The 21,956-nt window shown below is 33.4% G+C and overlaps 1 protein-coding gene across 1 annotated transcript; it reads left to right on the top strand.

Annotated features, from left to right (window-relative positions):
* The first annotated feature begins 2,058 nt into the window (after positions 1–2,058).
* LOC140145502 (uncharacterized) lies at positions 2,059–21,838 on the top strand. Its single transcript, XM_072167214.1, has 6 exons — positions 2,059–2,420; positions 11,210–11,536; positions 16,308–16,508; positions 17,179–17,274; positions 18,603–18,684; positions 20,273–21,838. The coding sequence occupies exons 1-6, from the start codon at positions 2,372–2,374 to the stop codon at positions 20,769–20,771; spliced, it is 1,254 nt and encodes a 417-aa protein (XP_072023315.1). The 5' UTR covers positions 2,059–2,371; the 3' UTR covers positions 20,772–21,838.
* Positions 21,839–21,956: the final 118 nt, after the last annotated feature.

Raw genomic sequence — 21,956 nt, 5'->3', positions numbered from 1 at the left:
TAAACCCTAATCCTAAACTCCGTAAACGAGGACTGGACTCAAGTCTAGCGAGTTGCACCTTATTCGGTAATTGTACACTATTATAGAACACCGTTTGTAACTATACCATTTTAACACCACAGAATGTATATTCGTACTTTTTTGTTGGTATATATATCGAACAGACAATTATATAGTTATGTGACAGGCGGCATAGGACACGCAACACGGACGTACGAGGCTGGCGAAGATACAGGGCTGACAGCCCCATTCACAATACACGGTTAGCGATTATAAATGGACAATTAACATATTTGCAGTGGGGTACTTTGCAGAACCCCAACGGTTTTAGAGTAAGATAATTTTGCTTTGACACCACATAACAAATTTAGAATTGTTTGTGAAGATTTCATGATTATGTGTTAATCCAATGGCGACGTCAAAAATAGCGATATCGCATCCACCATCATCTGTTATGTGATCTCTGTGTCTAAAGCGCCACCTAACTCTACTTTATGGTTATGTGAAAGTAGTATTTCTAGTATTTGAGCGTGCACGTATTATCTAGAATCTATTGTTTAGCGTGCAGGTTTTAGATAATGCATTGTTTAGCGTGCAGGTTTATATAATTTGGGCTGTGAAGGGTAGTTCGCGAAAATAATGCACGGGAGAAGAATACATAACGATGAATAGAAACGGGCACTAGAAGTGTATACCAAGATAACACTCATTGAAGCAGCTCAACTGATTAAAGCAGATCTTCTCTGGTTGTGTACAAGTGTCTGTTTTCAATGTGCGACATCGCAATAAAGCTGGTATTACAGCTTCAGTTGGGTAACCGATTATAAAGGAAACGAAAGGAAACAATGGTATGTGTACCATTGTTCACGAAATGACACAAAGAACTGCTTTTTGTTAACCAGCATTCTTCAAAATGAGCAACATAATGATTGTTGACTTAACAGTTTGGAAATAATTTCTTCATATTTTTGGTGTTATCTGTCGTTTACATATCCTTCCTAAAACACAAAAGTACGACCCTCTCCAAACATCTAAATTAGCTAAAAATTTAGGACATGTTACAAAACTTTATTTTCTAGAACCTATTTAGAATAATTTAAATGTAGCTTTTACGGTTTTTTTGTGGCATCCTTCAGAAGTGAGCGGTCCGATACCAATATTTTCGGTCAAATCTCCATTCAATTAACACGGGGAGTTGGCTAGCTATGCCTTGCCCTCGCTCATATTTTACAAAAGTACGACCATTTCTGAACATCTAACCTAGCTGTAATTTTAGGTCATGTTAGAGAAATATATTTGCTAGAAGTTTTGGAGAATAAATAAAATATTGGCTGGTTATTTTTCACACAGTGATGTTAACTAGGCAAGTGTCCATTCTCCCAACATACATCATTTGTTGAGGTCACACGTCAATGGTGAGAGCACTGTGTATTGTGTATAGGAAAACGGACAGTAACTGCAGTATGTGGGGATAAGCAACAGGACTGGCAAAAAAGTAATTTTCTACGTTTGCTAATGTTGGCAATATCAAAATGTTTATTGAAAGTTCAAATATTTGTTGTTGTTAAAAATAACACATATTTGAACCACATAAATAAACGAAAACCTGTCCAGCCCCACAAAGATGGTTTTATGAGCTGGAGGTTTATGTTCTAATACTATTCCAAAAGGCAGCACTCTCCTTTAATTCCCAAGAAAATATAAAATATACAACAATACTTAATTTCGGCTCCTTATTTTCCTTAACAAAAATGCCTTATTTTTAGCCAGTGACTGTAGACCATTGATTGTATGCTAATGCTGTTACAAAATCAAGTGTGTGTGATAGAATTTTTATATGTGTTGTTTGAAAGACAAAGGTACAGTGTTTATGTGATCATAAAGAAATACCATGAAAATAATCCATATACGGGGTCACATATCAACTTCCATTACATACTGACCGACCATCGTATAGAGCTATATAGACATGATTTGTTTGTTGTAAATAAAAACAAAACTATTTCCTCTAAATACAACTCGTCATTTACCGTGAAATTTCTTTCAGTGCGTTAGACAGTTAAGTTAAACATGCACCCATGACAACGGCAATGACAAAGGCAACGTAACAAAATCTGTTCCCAGTTCAATGAGTTTTGTGGGAACGTGACCTTTATCACAAACACCTGTAACAAACAGAAATATCGAAAAAGTCACTGGAGGTGGTGTAAACACATACTTCAAGGAAGTACATTATTTGAGGGGAACGTCACGGTTTAAAGGTATTTCACGCTGTTGCTCAAATATGTTCTTCGCTGCTGATCATACTCCATTGCATGAATTATTATTTCAGTGTAAAAATGTGGAATTTTAGCAAAATTTTCCATGCAACATGAGAGTCTACATCTTAATTGCGATATGGCTGAAGTGTGCATTTACAGGTAATTATTTACATTTCATGTGAATTAATTAGAATTTGCTGTACCCGAGGCTAATTTTTATAGTGCCAAAAACAAGCTGTAGAGAATGCGTATTTTTAAATAAATGATAATAATATTTTAAGCCGGAAGTATTCAAATATCGCTCTACGATTTTTAATACGATTTTTTAATTAAGAGGAGCAGCCATAAGATCAATATAAGATTTCTAATGGCATTTCTGTTACAAGCATTATTATGTTGGTAATACACCCCTTAATAAATTTGTGACTATTTTTGCATTTCTCTCAAAAAATCATGACATAACACACTGGTAACAAAGTTATTTATATTATAGGGGCAAGGAATCCAGTATACTACACTGGAATTTCAGTGACTCATGACAAGCGGTACGTTATTTATGATAAGAAAAGGGGTACTGCTAGAATGTACCTCATTTCCTAACATATATAATGAACCACTTGTCTTGAATAACTGAAATTTCAGTGAAGTAATTGGATTCCTTGCCCCTATAATATATATAACTTTTGTTACCAGTGTGTAGTTATTTTTTGAGAAAAATGCAAAACGGGCTTCAAAAATTTAATCGTTTTGTAGCAAAATACAAATCGGTTTAATCAGTTTGTAGCAAAATACAAAAAAGGAAAAAGCAATCACTCAGCGTGGTTTTTTTAGGGAGCACAAATTTAAAAAAGCTCATGATACATACCACTGCAGTATAAAGTTTAATTGTTATTATATTTTGTTGTTATTATTATTATTATCATTATTATATTATTATTATTATTATTATTATTATATTGGTTATTTATTGCCATGATTTGTATTATCATCATTATTACTATTATTGATACTACTACTATTATTAATTTCATTATTGAATCGCATTTGTACATTGTATTATTGATTGGTGATTGGCAAAATAAAATGAATGAATGAATGAATGTTCATACGTGTTGGTATTAGAAACTGCAGGTAAAGTTTAAACAGTCATTCAACACAAAATTGAAATCAATCTCAATATTTCGACGTGTGACACACGTCCTCATCAAGAGAACTCCCTAGCAGAAATTCTATACAGCAAAAAGTGTATCAAAGTGTATTAAAACTGTATCAAACGGCAATTTGATACAGTTTTGATATACTAAAGGGTGTATTGAAAATGTATCAACTGAAAATATAGGGTATCAAAACTGTATCAAATACCACCTAACTGTATCAAAAATGTATGAAAAGTGTATCAAATTTGAACTTAGTTAATTTTGGCCTTGCTTGTGGTGTATCAAAAGTGTATTCAATTGGACTTTGCCTGTTTTTTGGTGTATGTAAAGTGTATCAAATTGAACTTAGTTAATTTTTGGTGGCTAGAGGTATATCAAAAGTGTATCAAATTGGACTTAGTCAAATTCTGGCTGCATACAGTGTATCAAAAGTGTATTAAATTGGACTTTGCCTGTTTTTTAGTGTATGTAAAGTGTATCAAATTGAACTTAGTTAATTTTTGGTGGCTAGAGGTATATCAAAAGTGTATCGAATTGGACTTAGTCAAATTCTGGCTGCATACAGTGTATTAAAAGTATATTAAATTGGACTTTGCCTGTTTTTTAGTGTATGTAAAGTGTATCAAATTGAACTTAGTTAATTTTTGGTGGCTAGAGGTATATCAAAAGTGTATCAAATTGGACTTAGTCAAATTCTGGCTGCCTACAGTGTATCAAAAGCGTATTAAATTGGACTTAGTTTATTTTGGGTGGCTAGAGGTATATCAAAAGTGTATCAAATTGGGCTTTCATAAACTGACCTTTTGTAGTGTATCAAAACTGTATCAAAACCTGATCACATGTCTAGATAATGACTCATCATTTTCAAATTTGCCCATGTGGCATGCATGCAGTTAACACCAGGATTTGCATTTGGAAATGTACTGTATTTTAGAGCAAATTATGGTGTTTTATTTCTCATGATGAAGATACAAACATGCTTGTAGACTGCACATTAGTTTACAATGTAGTTGTAATCAGGGACTGTGATTAAAGAGGATATTTTATTGACTTTGTTCTGATAAGGTAAGCTTACTATATATTATTATATATAGGGCCTATGTATATATTATTCTATGTATATATTATTAAGCATGAATATAGCACATGCCTGTATAGTAAAAAACCCTGCTGAATCTTTTTGTTATTGGTAGCCTTTTTGTCTCTTTATTGAGGGTAACAACTTCAGTGACAAGCACTGCTTTCCAAGCAGGCCCTCTGATGTATGTATGTTCCATTTTGGTTGGGTTTTGCTTCTTTTTTGCAATACTTTCTCACACATTTGTCCTATTGCGTTGTAATTTTGAACGTTGATAGGGGAAAGTGCATTGAGCTGCTCCGTGATGGGGGAAAGTGCTAAATGTCAGCATTGGCAGTAGAGGGCAGTGTTGAATTTGAGCTTGATTAGACTAATTTCAAAATTTGACCTTTGACCCCTTCACTTTAAGCTTTGGGGTCATTAATGTTTGCAAATATGTTAAGATCATGTAAGGATAATTCTTGTTGAATTTGATCTTGATTCGACCAATTTTGAAATTTGAAAAACTGTATCAAAAGTGTATAAAAAATTGTATCAAAAGTGTATAAAACTGTATCAAAAGTGTATAAAAACTGTATCAAAAACTGTATCAAAAGTGTATAAAAACTGTATCAAAAGTGTATAAAAACTGTATCAAAAGTGTATCAAAAAACTGTATCAAAAGTGTATCAAAAAACTATCAAAAGTGTATCAAAAAAACTGTCTATAAAGTGTATCAGAAAACTATATCAAAAGTGTATCAAATGGCATGTATCAAAAATAGGGTGGTCCCGCTGGCCAGCATTAGAATTGGAATGCTGATTTGATACAGTGACATATTTGATACACTTTTGATATAATTATGTATAAAATGTGTATGAAATGAAAGGATAAGAATTGCAACGCTAATTTGATACAGTTTAAATTGGAATGCTGATTTGATACAGTGGCATATTTGATACACTTTTGATATAATTATGTATCAAATATGTATGAAATGAAAGGATAAGAATTTCAACACTAATTTGATACAGTTTAAATTGGAACCCTGATTTGATACAGTTACATATTTCATACACTTTTGATATAAATTATGTATGAAATGCGTATAAAATGAAAGGATAAAAATTTCCACGCTAATTTGATACAGTTTAAATTGGAACCCTGATTTGATACAGTTTCATATTTCATACACTTTTGATATAATTATGTATGAAATGTGTATGAAATGAAAGGATAAAATTTCAAATCTAATTTGATACAGTTTAAATTGGAACCCTGATTTGATACCGTTACATATTTCATACACTTTTGATATAAATTATGTATGAAATGTGTATAAAATGAAAGGATAAAAATTTCAACGCTAATTTGATACAGTTTAAATTGGAACCCTGATTTGATACAGTTACATATTTCATACACTTTTGATATAATTATGTATGAAATGTGTATAAAATGAAAGGATAAAAATTTCAACGCTAATTTGATACAGTTTAAATTGGAACCCTGATTTGATACAGTTACATATTTCATACACTTTTGATATAATTATGTATGAAATGTGTATGAAATGAAAGGATAAAAATTTCAAATCTAATTTGATACAGTTTAAATTGGAACCCTGATTTGATACAGTTACATATTTCATACACTTTTGATATAAATTATGTATGAAATGTGTATAAAATGAAAGGATAAACATTTCAACGTTAATTTGATACAGTTTAAATTGGAACCCTGATTTGATACAGTTACATATTTCATACACTTTTGATATAAATTATGTATGAAATGTGTATAAAATGAAAGGATAAAAATTTCCACGCTAATTTGATACAGTTTAAATTGGAACCCTGATTTGATACAGTTACATATTTCATACACTTTTGATATAATTATGTATGAAATGTGTATGAAATGAAAGGATAAAAATTTCAAATCTAATTTGATACAGTTTAAATTGGAACCCTGATTTGATACAGTTACATATTTCATACACTTTGATATAAATTATGTATGAAATGTGTATAAAATGAAAGGATAAACATTTCAACGCTAATTTGATACAGTTTAAATTGGAACCCTGATTTGATACAGTTACATATTTCATACACTTTTGATATAATTATGTATGAAATGTGTATGAAATGAAAGGATAAAAATTTCAAACCTAATTTGATACAGTTTAAATTGGAACCCTGATTTGATACAGTTACATATTTCATACACTTTTGATATCAATTATGTATGAAATGTGTATAAAATGAAAGGATAAAAATTTCAATGCTAATTTGATACAGTTTAATTTGGAACCCTGATTTGATACAGTTCCATATTTCATACACTCTTGATATAATTATGTATGAAATGTGTATGAAATGAAAGGATAAAAATTTCAAACCTAATTTGATACAGTTTAAATTGGAACCCTGATTTGATACAGTTACATATTTCATACACTTTTGATATAATTATGTATGAAATGTGTATGAAATGAAAGGATAAAAATTTCCACGCTAATTTGATACAGTTTAAATTGGAACCCTGATTTGATACAGTTTCATATTTCATACACTTTTGATATAATTATGTATGAAATGTGTATGAAATGAAAGGATAAAAATTTCAAATCTAATTTGATACAGTTTAAATTGGAACCCTGATTTGATACAGTTACATATTTCATACACTTTTGATATAAATTATGTATGAAATGTGTATAAAATGAAAGGATAAAAATTTCAACGCTAATTTGATACAGTTTAAATTGGAACCCTGATTTGATACAGTTACATATTTCATACACTTTTGATATAATTATGTATGAAATGTGTATAAAATGAAAGGATAAAAATTTCAACGCTAATTTGATACAGTTTAAATTGGAACCCTGATTTGATACAGTTACATATTTCATACACTTTTGATATAATTATGTATGAAATGTGTATGAAATGAAAGGATAAAAATTTCAAATCTAATTTGATACAGTTTAAATTGGAACCCTGATTTGATACAGTTACATATTTCATACACTTTTGATATAAATTATGTATGAAATGTGTATAAAATGAAAGGATAAACATTTCAACGCTAATTTGATACAGTTTAAATTGGAACCCTGATTTGATACAGTTACATATTTCATACACTTTTGATATAAATTATGTATGAAATGTGTATAAAATGAAAGGATAAAAATTTCCACGCTAATTTGATACAGTTTAAATTGGAACCCTGATTTGATACAGTTACATATTTCATACACTTTTGATATAATTATGTATGAAATGTGTATGAAATGAAAGGATAAAAATTTCAAATCTAATTTGATACAGTATAAATTGGAACCCTGATTTGATACAGTTACATATTTCATACACTTTGATATAAATTATGTATGAAATGTGTATAAAATGAAAGGATAAACATTTCAACGCTAATTTGATACAGTTTAAATTGGAACCCTGATTTGATACAGTTACATATTTCATACACTTTTGATATAATTATGTATGAAATGTGTATGAAATGAAAGGATAAAAATTTCAAACCTAATTTGATACAGTTTAAATTGGAACCCTGATTTGATACAGTTACATATTTCATACACTTTTGATATCAATTATGTATGAAATGTGTATAAAATGAAAGGATAAAAATTTCAATGCTAATTTGATACAGTTTAAATTGGAACCCTGATTTGATACAGTTACATATTTCATACACTTTTGATATAATTATGTATGAAATGTGTATGAAATGAAAGGATAAAAATTTCAAACCTAATTTGATACAGTTTAAATTGGAACCCTGATTTGATACAGTTACATATTTCATACACTTTTGATATCAATTATGTATGAAATGTGTATAAAATGAAAGGATAAAAATTTCAATGCTAATTTGATACAGTTTAAATTGGAACCCTGATTTGATACAGTTACATATTTCATACACTTTTGATATAATTATGTATGAAATGTGTATAAAATGAAAGGATAAAAATTTCAACGCTAATTTGATACAGTTTAAATTGGAACCCTGATTTGATACAGTTACATATTTCATACACTTTTGATATAATTATGTATGAAATGTGTATAAAATGAAAGGATAAAAATGTCAACGCTAATTTGATACAGTTTAAATTGGAACCCTGATTTGATACAGTTACATATTTCATACACTTTTGATATAATTATGTATGAAATGTGTATGAAATGAAAGGATAAAAATTTCAAACCTAATTTGATACAGTTTAAATTGGAACCCTGATTTGATACAGTTACATATTTCATACACTTTTGATATAATTATGTATCAAATATGTATGAAATGAAATGATACATTTCATTTGATACTTTTTTGATACATTATCTTGGCATTTGATACACTTTTGATATGTATAAAATGTGTATGCAATGTTAATTTGATACAGTTTTGATACATAAAAGTGTATGAAATGAGGGTTCCAATTCAAATACTTTTATTTCATACATTTTTCATACATATCAAAAGTGGTGTATCAAAAGTATATCAAATTTCAGCCAGGGCTCCAAGGATGTTGTGAAGGAGTTGACTTCACGATTGACCTGAGATGACCTTAGGTCTAATCAAAGAAGTGTACAGCGTCGGGACCTCGAGGCCCTGGCCACGGTTGAGTTGCGGCGTGTATCTTCTGATTTATATGGATTCCATCACTAAGCGTGGGTACTTTCTTTGTAAAGCACTTTAACTTTGTCCCAATCTATGGAGTGGCGTCACTGGCGTGAGTCTGCACTGTGTTCTGTGACCGCTGAGGGAGTCCTGCTAGGGGCAATAGATTTGGGTTATTTCAACCGTTGGCCCAGATGGCGGTGGCCCAGATTTGCCATAAAATGTGTTTTATATTACCAATTTCAGAAAAAAAGTTAATTCCTCTGATTCAGAATGCTATTTGGTATGTATGATGTGCACTCACGCCCTACCTGTAGTCTTTGATGGTTCATCTTAAGGTGAAAAATTAACAAAGTCGTATAGTAGGTTCTTCATTAAAAGTAATAAAAGGTGATTCAGAATTTTTTAAAGTAGCGGTAAAAACTGGTGGAGGCGTTCCCCGCACACCGACATCGCCTGGTTAATACTTTGTACAGCAGAGACACTAAAATGAATACCCGGGATCGATACACGTGAATGTGCTATGCACGATTTGACGATCAGACGATAAATCTTTGGATACCGGGGTAGAAAATGATGAATATCTCCCGTATTTATTCTAAAGAAGCTATATTTTTATGCTTGGATATGATGTGCCGAACTATCACGTAGCGTAGGCCACTGGTGGAAGCAGTCTAAAAGCAGATGATCTCATGGCGTATACCATGCTCACTCACACACAGAGAGGTCAGTCACCAGGCTATTGTCAATAGCCTTAGTCGGATTTCCCTCGGCCCATTAGGCGTCTTAAAACTATTAAACAGGTCGAAATGGCCATGCGTGGCTGTGGATTCAACCTACCATGGTTCAACCTATCATTTCTGCCATGAAGATATCGGGGCGATGACACTGTGCCCCGGTTCCAAGGACCGTCACGTCGGTGTGCACCAACTCAACTGTTGGCGCATCTTGTATAATGCACCGTAACAGTAAAACGACACCCTGATAACGACATTAATTTTTGGCACTTGATGATAGAATCGCATAAAATTACCGTAAATATATGAAAGTTAGCATCCACTCGTATACCGTTTAATACGCACAAAGAGCGTGAAAGGTTGTACTACAGTATAAAAAAAGTGTCTACATGACCACTACGACTACTCGACTGGTCTTCATCAAATTGCGCAAATTTTTTTTGGTGATTGTAATCGAAAATAAATGCGATAATATAAATAAAATTGGCTACATCAGCGGATTGCATTGCAAGGTATAAATTGAATATTGTTGGCGAGTCATACAGAGCAAAACTTTGCAATAGGAAAAATGAGGACAATATTTTTTGCTTAAAACTGAACCATAGATAGATGCACATTACAGTGCACAATACTTCTTTTGGTCAATTCTGTTCTGTGCCGGTATTTCGGGCCAGGGGTGGGACTCTCGTTTGGTACGCTACTGGTTGTGTTTAGGACATCTTGGCATTACTGTCCTCCTTTTTGTCCTCTGTCCTCTATTTTTGTGTGGAAACTATTGCACAGTAAAGCGAATTATAGTACTCGTATAGAGGTTAAAGACCACTAATTATGTATTACACGGGTTTCAATGGGAAAATGCCTAATTTCGGGTGAAATTTTCTCATATTCAGAACTCTCACAGTTCAATGCCACTAATATCAGGTGAAACTATATGATTTAGATGCCAAATGATCAAAAATTCAACATAGGTTGACCTGAGACTTTTCTTGTTTTAACGCACTGAACCGTAAACACCTTAAAATGACAGTGCGCCCTCGAAGCTGATAGTTACAATATGATAGGGCGAATGTTTACTAAAAACCGAAGCCGTGCGTATGAATTTTGGTACTATTACAACAAAAATGTCATATAATGAGAGAAAATGTACCATTTTGAAGCAACAAACTCTAAAAAGTACTTTGTTGGCTATATAACTTGATCAATTTCAGCGATTTTAATGCAGTCTTTTCGAATGCCATGAAAACAAATAGTTCCTCGTCGTATTTCAATGTATCGCCCAGGCCTATTAGTGGTCTTTAACCTAGATGATTTATGGATGTCGATGATTAATTACAGATGAAGATGCCTACATTGGATGCTTTTATGACGGCTATAATGCATTGACTAACACACCTGACCGCTATCTTCGAGTGTTACCACTTGGAAGATTCAGTGCTCTTAACATGACAATTGGCAGATGTATCAACTATTGTGTCGATCTCCAGGATGACATCCAGTATGCAGGATTGGAAATTGGTGAACAGTGTTACTGTGGTACTGCAGATGCAGATTATGACCAAGGTGGATTGGGTAAACGCCCTGATGAGGAATGTTTAATACAATCATGTCTCGGCAACGAGAATCAGACATGTGGAGATGATTTCAAAATAGCTATATATAATCGTAAGTTGATGTACAGCCTGTCTCAAAAAATTGTGCAAATGAAGACCGCCCTCTTTGGCAATTAGAAAATAATGTTGTGACATGATGCTTACATCAACGTCAAGGGCGCAGTCTTAGCTCTCAAATGCCGTTTGTCATGTTTGTTCTGTTCAATTTGCTTGTTTCAATCTCGAGATATGTTTAATTAACAACGAAAGGGTAAAATCATAATTGTGCCACTTTTACTAGGGAAGAAGGCTGCACATGTAAATCAATGATAGGTAATGTTGATGCGTCTAATGCACTCCCCCCCTTCGGGACTAGTGCATTAGACGCATCAAAATCAGCGCGTGTGCATTATGTTGTCTAATTTCTCTCCCAACCAGTACTACGCGTTCGTTAAATATAAGTGTGTAATATTTGTTTGTCTTTTAACATGTCTGACATAGAGAACAGTATTTACCATGATAAAATCATTGACATGCACATATATGGTCAATTCCAGCCAAAGCGGGACAAAATTCTCTCTGGGGGCCATTTTGAAAATGTTTTCCTTTTCAATTCTAGACTTATCAAATGAGACGATCATATCTAGTGAATCATCAGGTGGAAGTGCCATCGGATTGAAAAATAACTTTTCTTGCTAGACCAAATAAAGTGTTAAATGCGCATATGCATGTTACCCACGAATTCAAGCCTTTTTCACCTGTTGTACGCCATAAAATTTCACTTTCTTTAATATCTTTCAATATTTTATGTGTGACTCATATACACTAGAAATCGGCGAAGACTTTGAACGTAAAATAGAATTTTATTACATATATCTATACAGAAATATTTTGGTTATTACAAATTTTAAGAAAGAACCAGGTGTACAGTTAAGATTGTGTCAATTCTTCGAACTCTTTCCAAAGTGGCTGTCATTTAACATTACTGTATTATTTCGAAAGATTAGAATAAATGCTTCATATAAATATAAAGTTAGATTTTGTATCTCGTCGCAGGATGAGGATCTCGGATGGATTCGTGGGTAACAGCGTCTGGAAAATAGCAATCCCTATTAATTTTTTTAATAAAAAAAAAATACTTTTCCGTATGTCAATAATTCAGGCTGCAATGGCACTAAAATGAATTTTAATCAAAATACAGACTACATGGAATATTTAGAATGGATCATTATGGCATTTTGGGTATAAACATTTTGAGAATAATGAAGTTGCCAAATTCAAATAGACAGAGAAAACAGTTTTATATTATTATTTTAGTAAAATCATTCCATATTTTCATGCAGCAATATTCTATTAACTCGTGTTTGACAGTTCCTATGAACTAAAACACTATCAATACATTGTTAACTATAATTTAAGTAGGGATTCGTGGGTAACCAAAATGTTCGTGGGTAACACATATTTGAAGGTATGTATTGGTAAGCGGCAAAATAGAAAATGTTACAGAAGGTTAGAAACCACCATGCGGTTATTCCTCCATTGTGTTTCAATGATTCCCGTTTCTCTAACCAATTGCATTTACCCAAAAAATGGTAATTTAGGATAATCAATCAAAACTTCATGATGCAGCTTTAGTATACCTTCAAGAGGACGCTATTAAACAGGACTGTTTTGGAACCTATTTCGCATGTTTTCAAAATATTAAGATGCATAAGAAACATATAATTTACGAGTAAATCCTTGGATTCGTGGGTAACGCCGAATTCGTGGGTAAAGCTATGAGTACTATAGTACCGTTTGGGGTTTGCGTTTCTTAGGTGTATAAACTGTAAGTACTGTCAAAATTATAGCATACCCATGGCTTGAATATGTGCTGATTTAAACTTAAAATAAACAATCTCCTTATTTTTTTTTTTTAGCATCTATTCGGGATTCGTGGGTAACAAAGTTTAAACCGTCGTAGATTCTTTTTTAAAGCGGTGAACGTATTTTTACGATTTACAATTTTAAGCGCTTGTCAAAATAAAATACAGTGTCCAAAGTCATTAAATGTTAATTTAAGTTATGGCAATTATATTTGCTGGACTCGTGGGTAACAGTTGATACGTGGGTAACGTCAAGTTTGATTTTATGGAATTTTATGGGTAAAACGTATTTGCAAAAAATAATCACTTGGACCTCAGAATTATAGAACGAAACTTCGTTTCATGATATAGTCATTTATGGCATATTCACTTAACATTTTTCAGAACGATCATTTTATTTTTGATACGCGGGTAACAAAATTATTAGCCAAATTGACTTAATGGCCTCTAGAGTCCACAAACTTTGGTGGAATTCAATCGTTTTACATATGATGAGAGATCATGCAAACGTCTTTCTAACGGTAATTATTTCATTTTGATTGAAGGACATTCAATGACATATATGGTGCTTTATCTTTGAATTCGTGGGTAACGCCAATTCATTTAAGCTATCATAACTTGTCCCCTGGTATGACTTGCTAGTAATGGCCTATATGCACAAAGAGAGCACATTGGACGTGACATGATATGCTCCATCAATAACGTGATTTCCTTTATTAATGACATTTTAAAGTGGAAAGTTAACATAGAGAGAATTTTGTCCCGCTTTCGCTGGAATTGACCATATATATTTCATTTTATAGTAGAATGTGAAATTTTTTTTAAATCTGTTTTAAGTGGAAAAAGAGAATCATTATACCTGTATCATGATAAAACAGTAAAATCAGTAAAAACAATTTTGTGTTGTTATGTACTTGATGCATTCTTTTGATTTCACGAAGGAGCTCTTGCTAAACGTGATGCCATCATTGATTTACATGTACAGCCCTCTTCCCTAGTAAATGGTAAAAGTGGCACAATTGTGATTTTACCCTTTCGTTGTTAACTAAACATATCTCGAGATTAAAATAAGCAAATTGAACAGAACAAAGGGCATTTGAGAGCTAAGAGAACGCCCTTGACGTTGATGTAAGCATCATGTCATAACAACATTTTCTAATTGCCAAAGAGGGCGCTTTTCACTTGCACAATTTTTTTGAGACAGGCTGTAGTTAGTACATATGATTGAAACCATGAATGTTTTTCAGATTTGTAGTAAATATTTTGTTGGAACTACCCAGCAAACACAAAACGTTTTCGACATCATTCGCAAAAGGTTATAAAGGTTGTCAGAAAACGTTTAAATGTCGGGTTATATAAAGGGTATATTAAGAGTATAAAACGTTTTCATAACCTTCAAAAACATTTTTTGATAATCTACTGCTCAGCAAACAAAAATGTTTTACAGAAAACGTTTAAATGTCGGGATATATAAAGGGTATAAAACGTTTTATTAACATTCCAATAACATTCTTAAAAACTTGATACAAAACATTATAAACAGAGGTTGAAAAAATATTTTGCGAAAAATGTTTGCCCAAAATATTTTCAATAACGTTTTAAAAACGTTTCCATGACCTTTATATAACCCGACATTTAAATGTTAATAAAAGGATCTGAAAAAAACATTTTAAGAACATTTCTGTGATTGCTGGGTTCAAATATTTTAACATAATGTTATTTAAGTATTGACACAATATTTGGCAAAAATGTTTGCAAAAATAGTTTACAATAACATTTTTTGAAAACATTTAAATATATTGTTGTATTGTGTTTTCATTTTAAAACGTTATCATGACCTTTATATAACCCGACATTTTAATGTTATGAAAACGTTTTTACCTAAGCCAAAAGCCAAAATATAACTTATTTAAAACGTTTTTAAAACGTTTTTGTGTTTGCTGGGTACATTCTCATCCATATTAGACAGATGAAAATGGCATACAAATGTACAAATATTGACTGCCTGTGAGTGGGATATTAAACATATACAAGGTCACATTAAACTTTTCAATTTAAAAAAATTATATAAACTTGGATATATTTAATAAGGATACTAAACCAACGCATTATGCAGGAATTGAAGAAACGGCGAGGCAATAAGAAATCTCACATGAATTATCCCCCACTCTTTCCATAGCGCAGCTATGTCCACGGCAAATTCACCGTGACCTTTCCAGCCATAAACCCGCTTAGTGAAGATTAAACCGAGATATGCAGTACTAAACCATTATAGTAATCGATTGTCCAATGCAAATTTATTACCACGTGATAATATTAATCCATGAGCGATCGAATTGTCCGCTACGGTCGACTAATCCAATCGATAATGACGCTATTGACACGTACGGGCGGAGCACCACTGACCGAATTTTGGGATATTTTCAGTGGTTTGCTGTCATTTGCTCATCAAGGCGGCCCCCCGTTATTATAAGGACTATACTAATGATTTAAAGATTGACATGTAGAGAATAAACCACTCGATTGACAGAAAGTACTAAATTTATTCTTCGTGGTTTCGTGAGACCCCTTTTCCAAATGCGACAAAGCCAGGGCGGCCCGGTGAAGCAAAATGGGAATGGGAATAACACGGGAGTTTGGATATACAAATGTATGGTCCCCCGTTATTAAAGCTTGCACCGGGTTGAAAATTCAGATATTTTGAAAAGAATAGAGCAAGTACTGAAATCATAGCTTTTATACTATTTGATATATGACACTAACTAGTTCATCTCCTATATCTACAACACAGCGCTACCAGTAGGGGTCAATTGCCTATTTTGAGTGCCCCTGTGTTGTGTGCATACATGTAGGCAACAATAACTGCATGATGCCTTGTTTTCTCTGTTTACTCCTTTAAAAAAAGCAAGACAACTACCGGGAAGTTAACTAAGTCTATTGTCATTTTTGGTAGTATTTGCATTTATTCTATTTTTCCAGTGTCTCTAATTCGATGTCAGCTTCCAGAATCACATACTTATCTGAATTCTGAAGACTTCGTATCAGTGCAAAATTTCATAACATTTAAATGTCTACGTGAATACACTCTGGTGGGAACACCTTTGGTACAATGTATATTTGATGATTCCATTACCGATACAAGATGGGAAAGAGAACTTCCAATATGTTCACCATATTCAGGTATGTGATCAATTATGTAGAGAATAATTAATGAAATAAAATGCTGACACTATACATTTCTGAAATTCGCATTATAATTATTATTTCGTTTCGCCAAGTCTTGACAACTCAATTATGGTATTATTGTAACATTTCTATAAAAATAGATTTGAATTTCTTTTACACAAAATGTTACCTTTTACTGTCTGATATGTTTACTTTTAATTTTTGAGCCGAACAAATGAGGTAACACAAAGAAAATCGCTATTTACCACGTTAAATTCCAATACTGATGTCACCATTAATGCGTGTCATTCCATCAGTCGTGGCTGTGGGTCATTTTAATGTCATGGTTTTGTGAACATTCCATACGCCATGTACGTACAGCGTTATGGATATCGCTATGAAAGTTCGATTGCTATTTCGATCATATGAATGAAATGAGTGTTTTTGACATTTTAGAAGATATCCACACCAAAAAATTATTCCCAAATTTTAAGTTGTGAGTTGTTTGTGAGTTTTAGCACATATGAAATGACCGTCGTATTGTATAATTAAGTAAAAATACTAATGGCATTTTTCCAAAAAGTTTCAAATAAATGATATACTCATGGTCGGTCACCTATGTCTCAATCAAGCTATTTTTACTTTGCTACGTTTTTATCATCACAACATTGTTTGTTATTTACAGAAAACGTACATTCTTCAAGCACTGGAAGTATGAGATTGTTGACAATTACAACGGAAAGCAGCCAAACGTCGTCATCATATGAATCAGGCATAACAGGTTAGTCAAACTAAAGACGGTGGGTGTACTTTACACTAAAGTATAATGCTGATACTGATGCTGATGCTGATATTGGCTTTACCCCATCAAAATGGAAATGTTAGTATCTGATTAAAGCTCGTGTTTTTCTACTAACTCCATTAAAGCCATAATGTGTGATTTGCTTCACAGCGACGCCCTCAATTTTACTCGGATTTCTACTTTTTGCATAATTATAATGCCCAGTGGTATACTAAAATACCACGTAAAAGACTACGCCTGAAGTGCTTTAATAACAGTAAAATTTAACTTTTTGTATTAAAACCGAGTTCAGTGATCGACTATTTGCTAACATGTACCGTGCATGTCAGCTTGTATGTACACACGTCGAGCGCGATGCTCCGTGCAGTTACAAGTAATACGAGCGTAGTACGCGCATTGTAGTCGCTGGAATGAAACCGCAATTTTCTTCGTTATACCTCATTTGTTTGGCTCGAAATTAAAAGGAGATAAAGTGATTAGTGAAAATAAACATTTAATCTAAATAAGGATCTATTCTTTATGCAAATCACACATTATTGCTTTAAGATATACCTGAGATATATCCTTCAGATAATATGAACACAAATCTGCCGACGAGTGGTACACTACCACTGGAAGTACGTACTGCTCCACAATACACGTGCTTGCTTGTAATATCCAAACCGCTGGAGCAAATTTAAGTCAACAATTAAATTCAGGTTGGTTTGGTGTTATGCCTCAATTTAAGATAGAAAACACCATGTGAAAAAATTGGGCCAACTACTTTTAAACATAATAAATAAATCTTATAATAATCGTAACGATCAAACTATCTATTAAAAGTGTCTTTAAGGGTATACGATGTATTGTTGGTCGAAACAGCAGAAAAAAATTAGTTCACAGCATCTTGCGAATGGTAGTGAGCTTTTAGCAAAAATTGCATTGCTTAATTCATAGCGAGCGTGTAGAATTCAAATATCACAGATTATACTTTTGTAGGTCATGTGGCTCTTGAGTTATGTTGTAAAGAAGGCTGAAACAACAACACTTTTGTAAAACGTACATAACTCATTAACAACAATAAATTAAGCAAGTTTTCAAAGTATATGATTTGTAGAATGAACTTTTGCAAAACACCAAAATGTTATTTTTGAATAATATATTGATTCAGATAATGAAAATCGATTATTTTTGGCTGCTTCGACCAACAATACCTCGTATACCCTTAATAGTGTAATTTATTATAATAGACAATATAAGAATGATATCATAGTAGATAGCTTTACAATAATGACACAGCTTTTATACTGATCTGATTTTCCCCAAAGTAATAATAGCCGGAGCCGCTGGAGGAGCTGCTCTACTCGTCACATGTGTTATTGTAGTGGTTATTGGGTGCTGTTGGAAAAAGTAAGTGTTTTTCATTTTTTTTTCCAACTTTACATTTCTATTGTTTTCTTTTCAACAATAAAATTAGGGATACTTCTTTTAAAGCAATGTGCTTGGGCCTGGGAAGGACAATTTTAATTTGTAATTTTTAAAGGGACATTTTTTTATACTTTTTATTGTTATTGCCGATGATTAAGGGACCGCTCATTATTAATGCGGGAGGGGGGGGCCGGGAGAATGTTGAGCTTTATGGGTGAAAATACCTAACCCCCTATTGCGATGAATCAATTTCACGTAACCCCCTAATTGAATCAAACAAAATCACATAACCCCCCTTCAAGCAAACTTAAATATTAATTAATTCAGTCACATAGATTGGGATTTTGGCATTGGAGGTGATGGGGTGGGAAACCATTTGTTGAAGTCATAGGGAATCCAGCTCTTTTTGGAGACAAAATAAGTGTATTATACAAATGCGCGCGAAGCTCGAGAAAATTATAAGGTTCATTTGGTCAGAAACCCACATAGGCCTACAGGTGATTGTATGGACCATCCCCCTGGCAAAATAGGGGGAATTTAACTCCCACCCATCCCCAGGAATTTACCCCTATGCCAATATATCAACTTTTGATGAGAAAATATATGTGTGTGCTTGGAGGTGGGGTGGTCATGTGGTGAGGATTGAGAGGTGTGTGTAGCATGTCGCAGTGGCGTAGATTTATTTTTTGACATTGGGGGGATGGGGAAGGAAAAAGAAAATATTTCTTGAACTTGGCTATAGTGAATTGGCCGTTGACTATGTTTATAACTACAAATACGCGCGAAGCGCGCAATTTTTTGGCCCAATTGAAGCTAAAATGGTGAAATATGGTGCAAAATTGGAACAATTTTGTGCGAATAAGTCAAGTTAGACAATGGTATGATTGATATTGTTACTATAATGCAAGACCTTCCAGGATACTTGGTGTTAAAAAAATAGTGAATGACTATTAAATTTCATATGACCCCCCCTATCAGGAAAAATAAAATCACATAATCGCCCCTGTTTGTCAAAGTGAAAATCACATAACCCCCCCCCCCTACATTTTCCCGCCCCCCCCACATTAATAATGAGCGGTCCCTAAGCTAATGATGTTATAATGCTGTTATTGTTGTTATTGTTAATTTTCCTGATTTGCGATCAATAAAATAAAATTACAACGACTAATTTTGTAATTAGTAGACATCAGAAAAAGTAGAATTCATCTTGACTAACCTTTGTCAAGGGCGCTTGGGAGTGGGGTCCCGCTCGAAGGCGCGAGACGAGGGCGAAGACCGAGCAGAGCCAGCCCAGTTTTTACAATGCTATACTACAATACTATCCATGTTGGAAGCTTTCTCCCATCCTGTCTGCATAGACGGTCAATATAAAACTTACAACTGCAATCGGCGGTCCTGAGTTCACACATTTCTAAATTCTACCCCCCTGATTGTTTTTTGAAATACATATACTTCCATCACGTTTTACTTAAACCATGAAAACAAAGCAGTCCACTTCTATTGACTAACTCCATATTTCGTTCTTCCTGTGTATATTAACCTTAATTATGAACCTTGTGTCACCTTTCAGAAGGCGAAACATAAGACACCGAGAAAGCACAGCACCTGTCTTATCAAACGAGGCACAAAATAACTACACATCAGACGAGGCACAAAATAACTACACATCAGACGAGGCACAAAATAACTACACATCAGGTGCATCTTCATACGCAACAGTCCACAAAGAAGCACCCGTCTACACAACAGTCAACAGGGACTCGTACAAGACACCTGCCGTCCACGCTACTAATGGCGAAGCATTCCAACATCATGACAATTACGATAACCCACCGGTACATAACCAAAAGAAACAGAAACCAATGCAACCATATCCATATTCATATACTGATGTCACAATAAACTTATCAAAAGTACCAGATGTCAAGATAACTGATAGGCGAAGTGACACAGATGATACAGAGGAGTCAGGGTGGGCTGAAAATGACCTTTATTCTTGGACTGGAGACAATGAGGAGGAGCAAGAGGGATGGAATGATAATAGTCTATATGCAACTACAAGTCACTAAATTTACATATGTTGGCCTATTTAAGCAACTTCGAAAGATATTACGGAGCTTTTACGTTAACAGTAGTTACGTTAAGCTGGTCAATGACCAATGAAACATGTGAAATGGATCGTAAATTCCATCGCAGAAGATACGATCCTTTTTCGAACATTAACCAGTGTACTTCGGTTATATCTATAAATGCGATTTTATGAATGCACACGTGACCACCTCCGCGAGGCCATAACAGCTTATAGACAGTAAGTCTCGAAGTGACCTTCTACATAGCGAGTGGTCTTTCTATATATTTGAATGCAAAGGCGGAACAACATGAGACTGCTGTGCAGCAAAATTGTCTATTTTGTTGTGATCATATTGTAAACGTTTTTGTCGTTGAATATTTTTTCCGTCGTCAAATACTTTCAAAATGTTGTCTTTGATAACATAATTATTACAAATTCGAAATTGCAAAATGTGTAATAATTTTGCAATTCAATTAATAGTTAAATTTGATGATATTTATCTACAGACTTCCTATCCCTTTCTGTATACTTGTCAATGCATGAGGATTTGGTTACGCTTGCTTGTCTTGGTATGTCGTGCCCATGGGTCACGTGCGCATTCACAAAAGCGCATTTATAGATATAACTGAAGTACACTGGTTAATGTTCGAAAAAGGATCGTATCTTCTGCGATGGAATTTACGATCCATTTCACATGTTTCATTGGTCATTGACCAGCTTACGTTGAACTTGCTCAGCTATTCGCTACTCGAGTATAATATGCGATTAGTATTCCGAGTACTCAAAATGAATTCCAGCAATAACAGTAACAACCGGGACAAGATTTAGGTCGTTTGTGGGGGGGGGGGGATTTATATCTTCGATACGAAAGGTCAAAATTTTGAAATGATGGACGGCTTTTCCTCCCAGCTACATACACTTTAATTATATATCATTAGATATTAAGTTTTACTTCGAGGACTGTTAATATTAAACATATCAAAAATATTTTTTAATAATTTGCTATAAAATGTGTATTATAACATGAATTTCAAAAAAATAAAATTATTTTATATCAGAAGGACATTCCTCGTATTCAGAATGCAATTTGGTGTATCTGATGTGCTCTCAGGCCCCACAAAAATACTCTGCTATCCGATTCCTTAACGAATTATCATTAAACATATTTACCTCACCTTGTTTG

The sequence above is a fragment of the Amphiura filiformis genome, unplaced genomic scaffold (genome assembly GCF_039555335.1).
Source record: "Amphiura filiformis unplaced genomic scaffold, Afil_fr2py scaffold_338, whole genome shotgun sequence".
Taxonomy (NCBI): domain Eukaryota; kingdom Metazoa; phylum Echinodermata; class Ophiuroidea; order Amphilepidida; family Amphiuridae; genus Amphiura; species Amphiura filiformis.
This window is presented reverse-complemented; position numbering and strand designations above follow the sequence as displayed.

Excerpts from the sequence above, each read along its gene's own strand:
- LOC140145502 (XM_072167214.1), top strand. The coding sequence starts at position 2,372 with ATGAGAGTCTACATCTTAATTGCGATATGGCTGAAGTGTGCATTTACA. Across the intron at positions 2,421-11,209 it reads GCTGAAGTGTGCATTTACAG|ATGAAGATGCCTACATTGGA; the intron begins GTAATTATTTAC and ends GATTAATTACAG. Across the intron at positions 17,275-18,602 it reads ATATGAATCAGGCATAACAG|TAATAATAGCCGGAGCCGCT; the intron begins GTTAGTCAAACT and ends TTTTCCCCAAAG.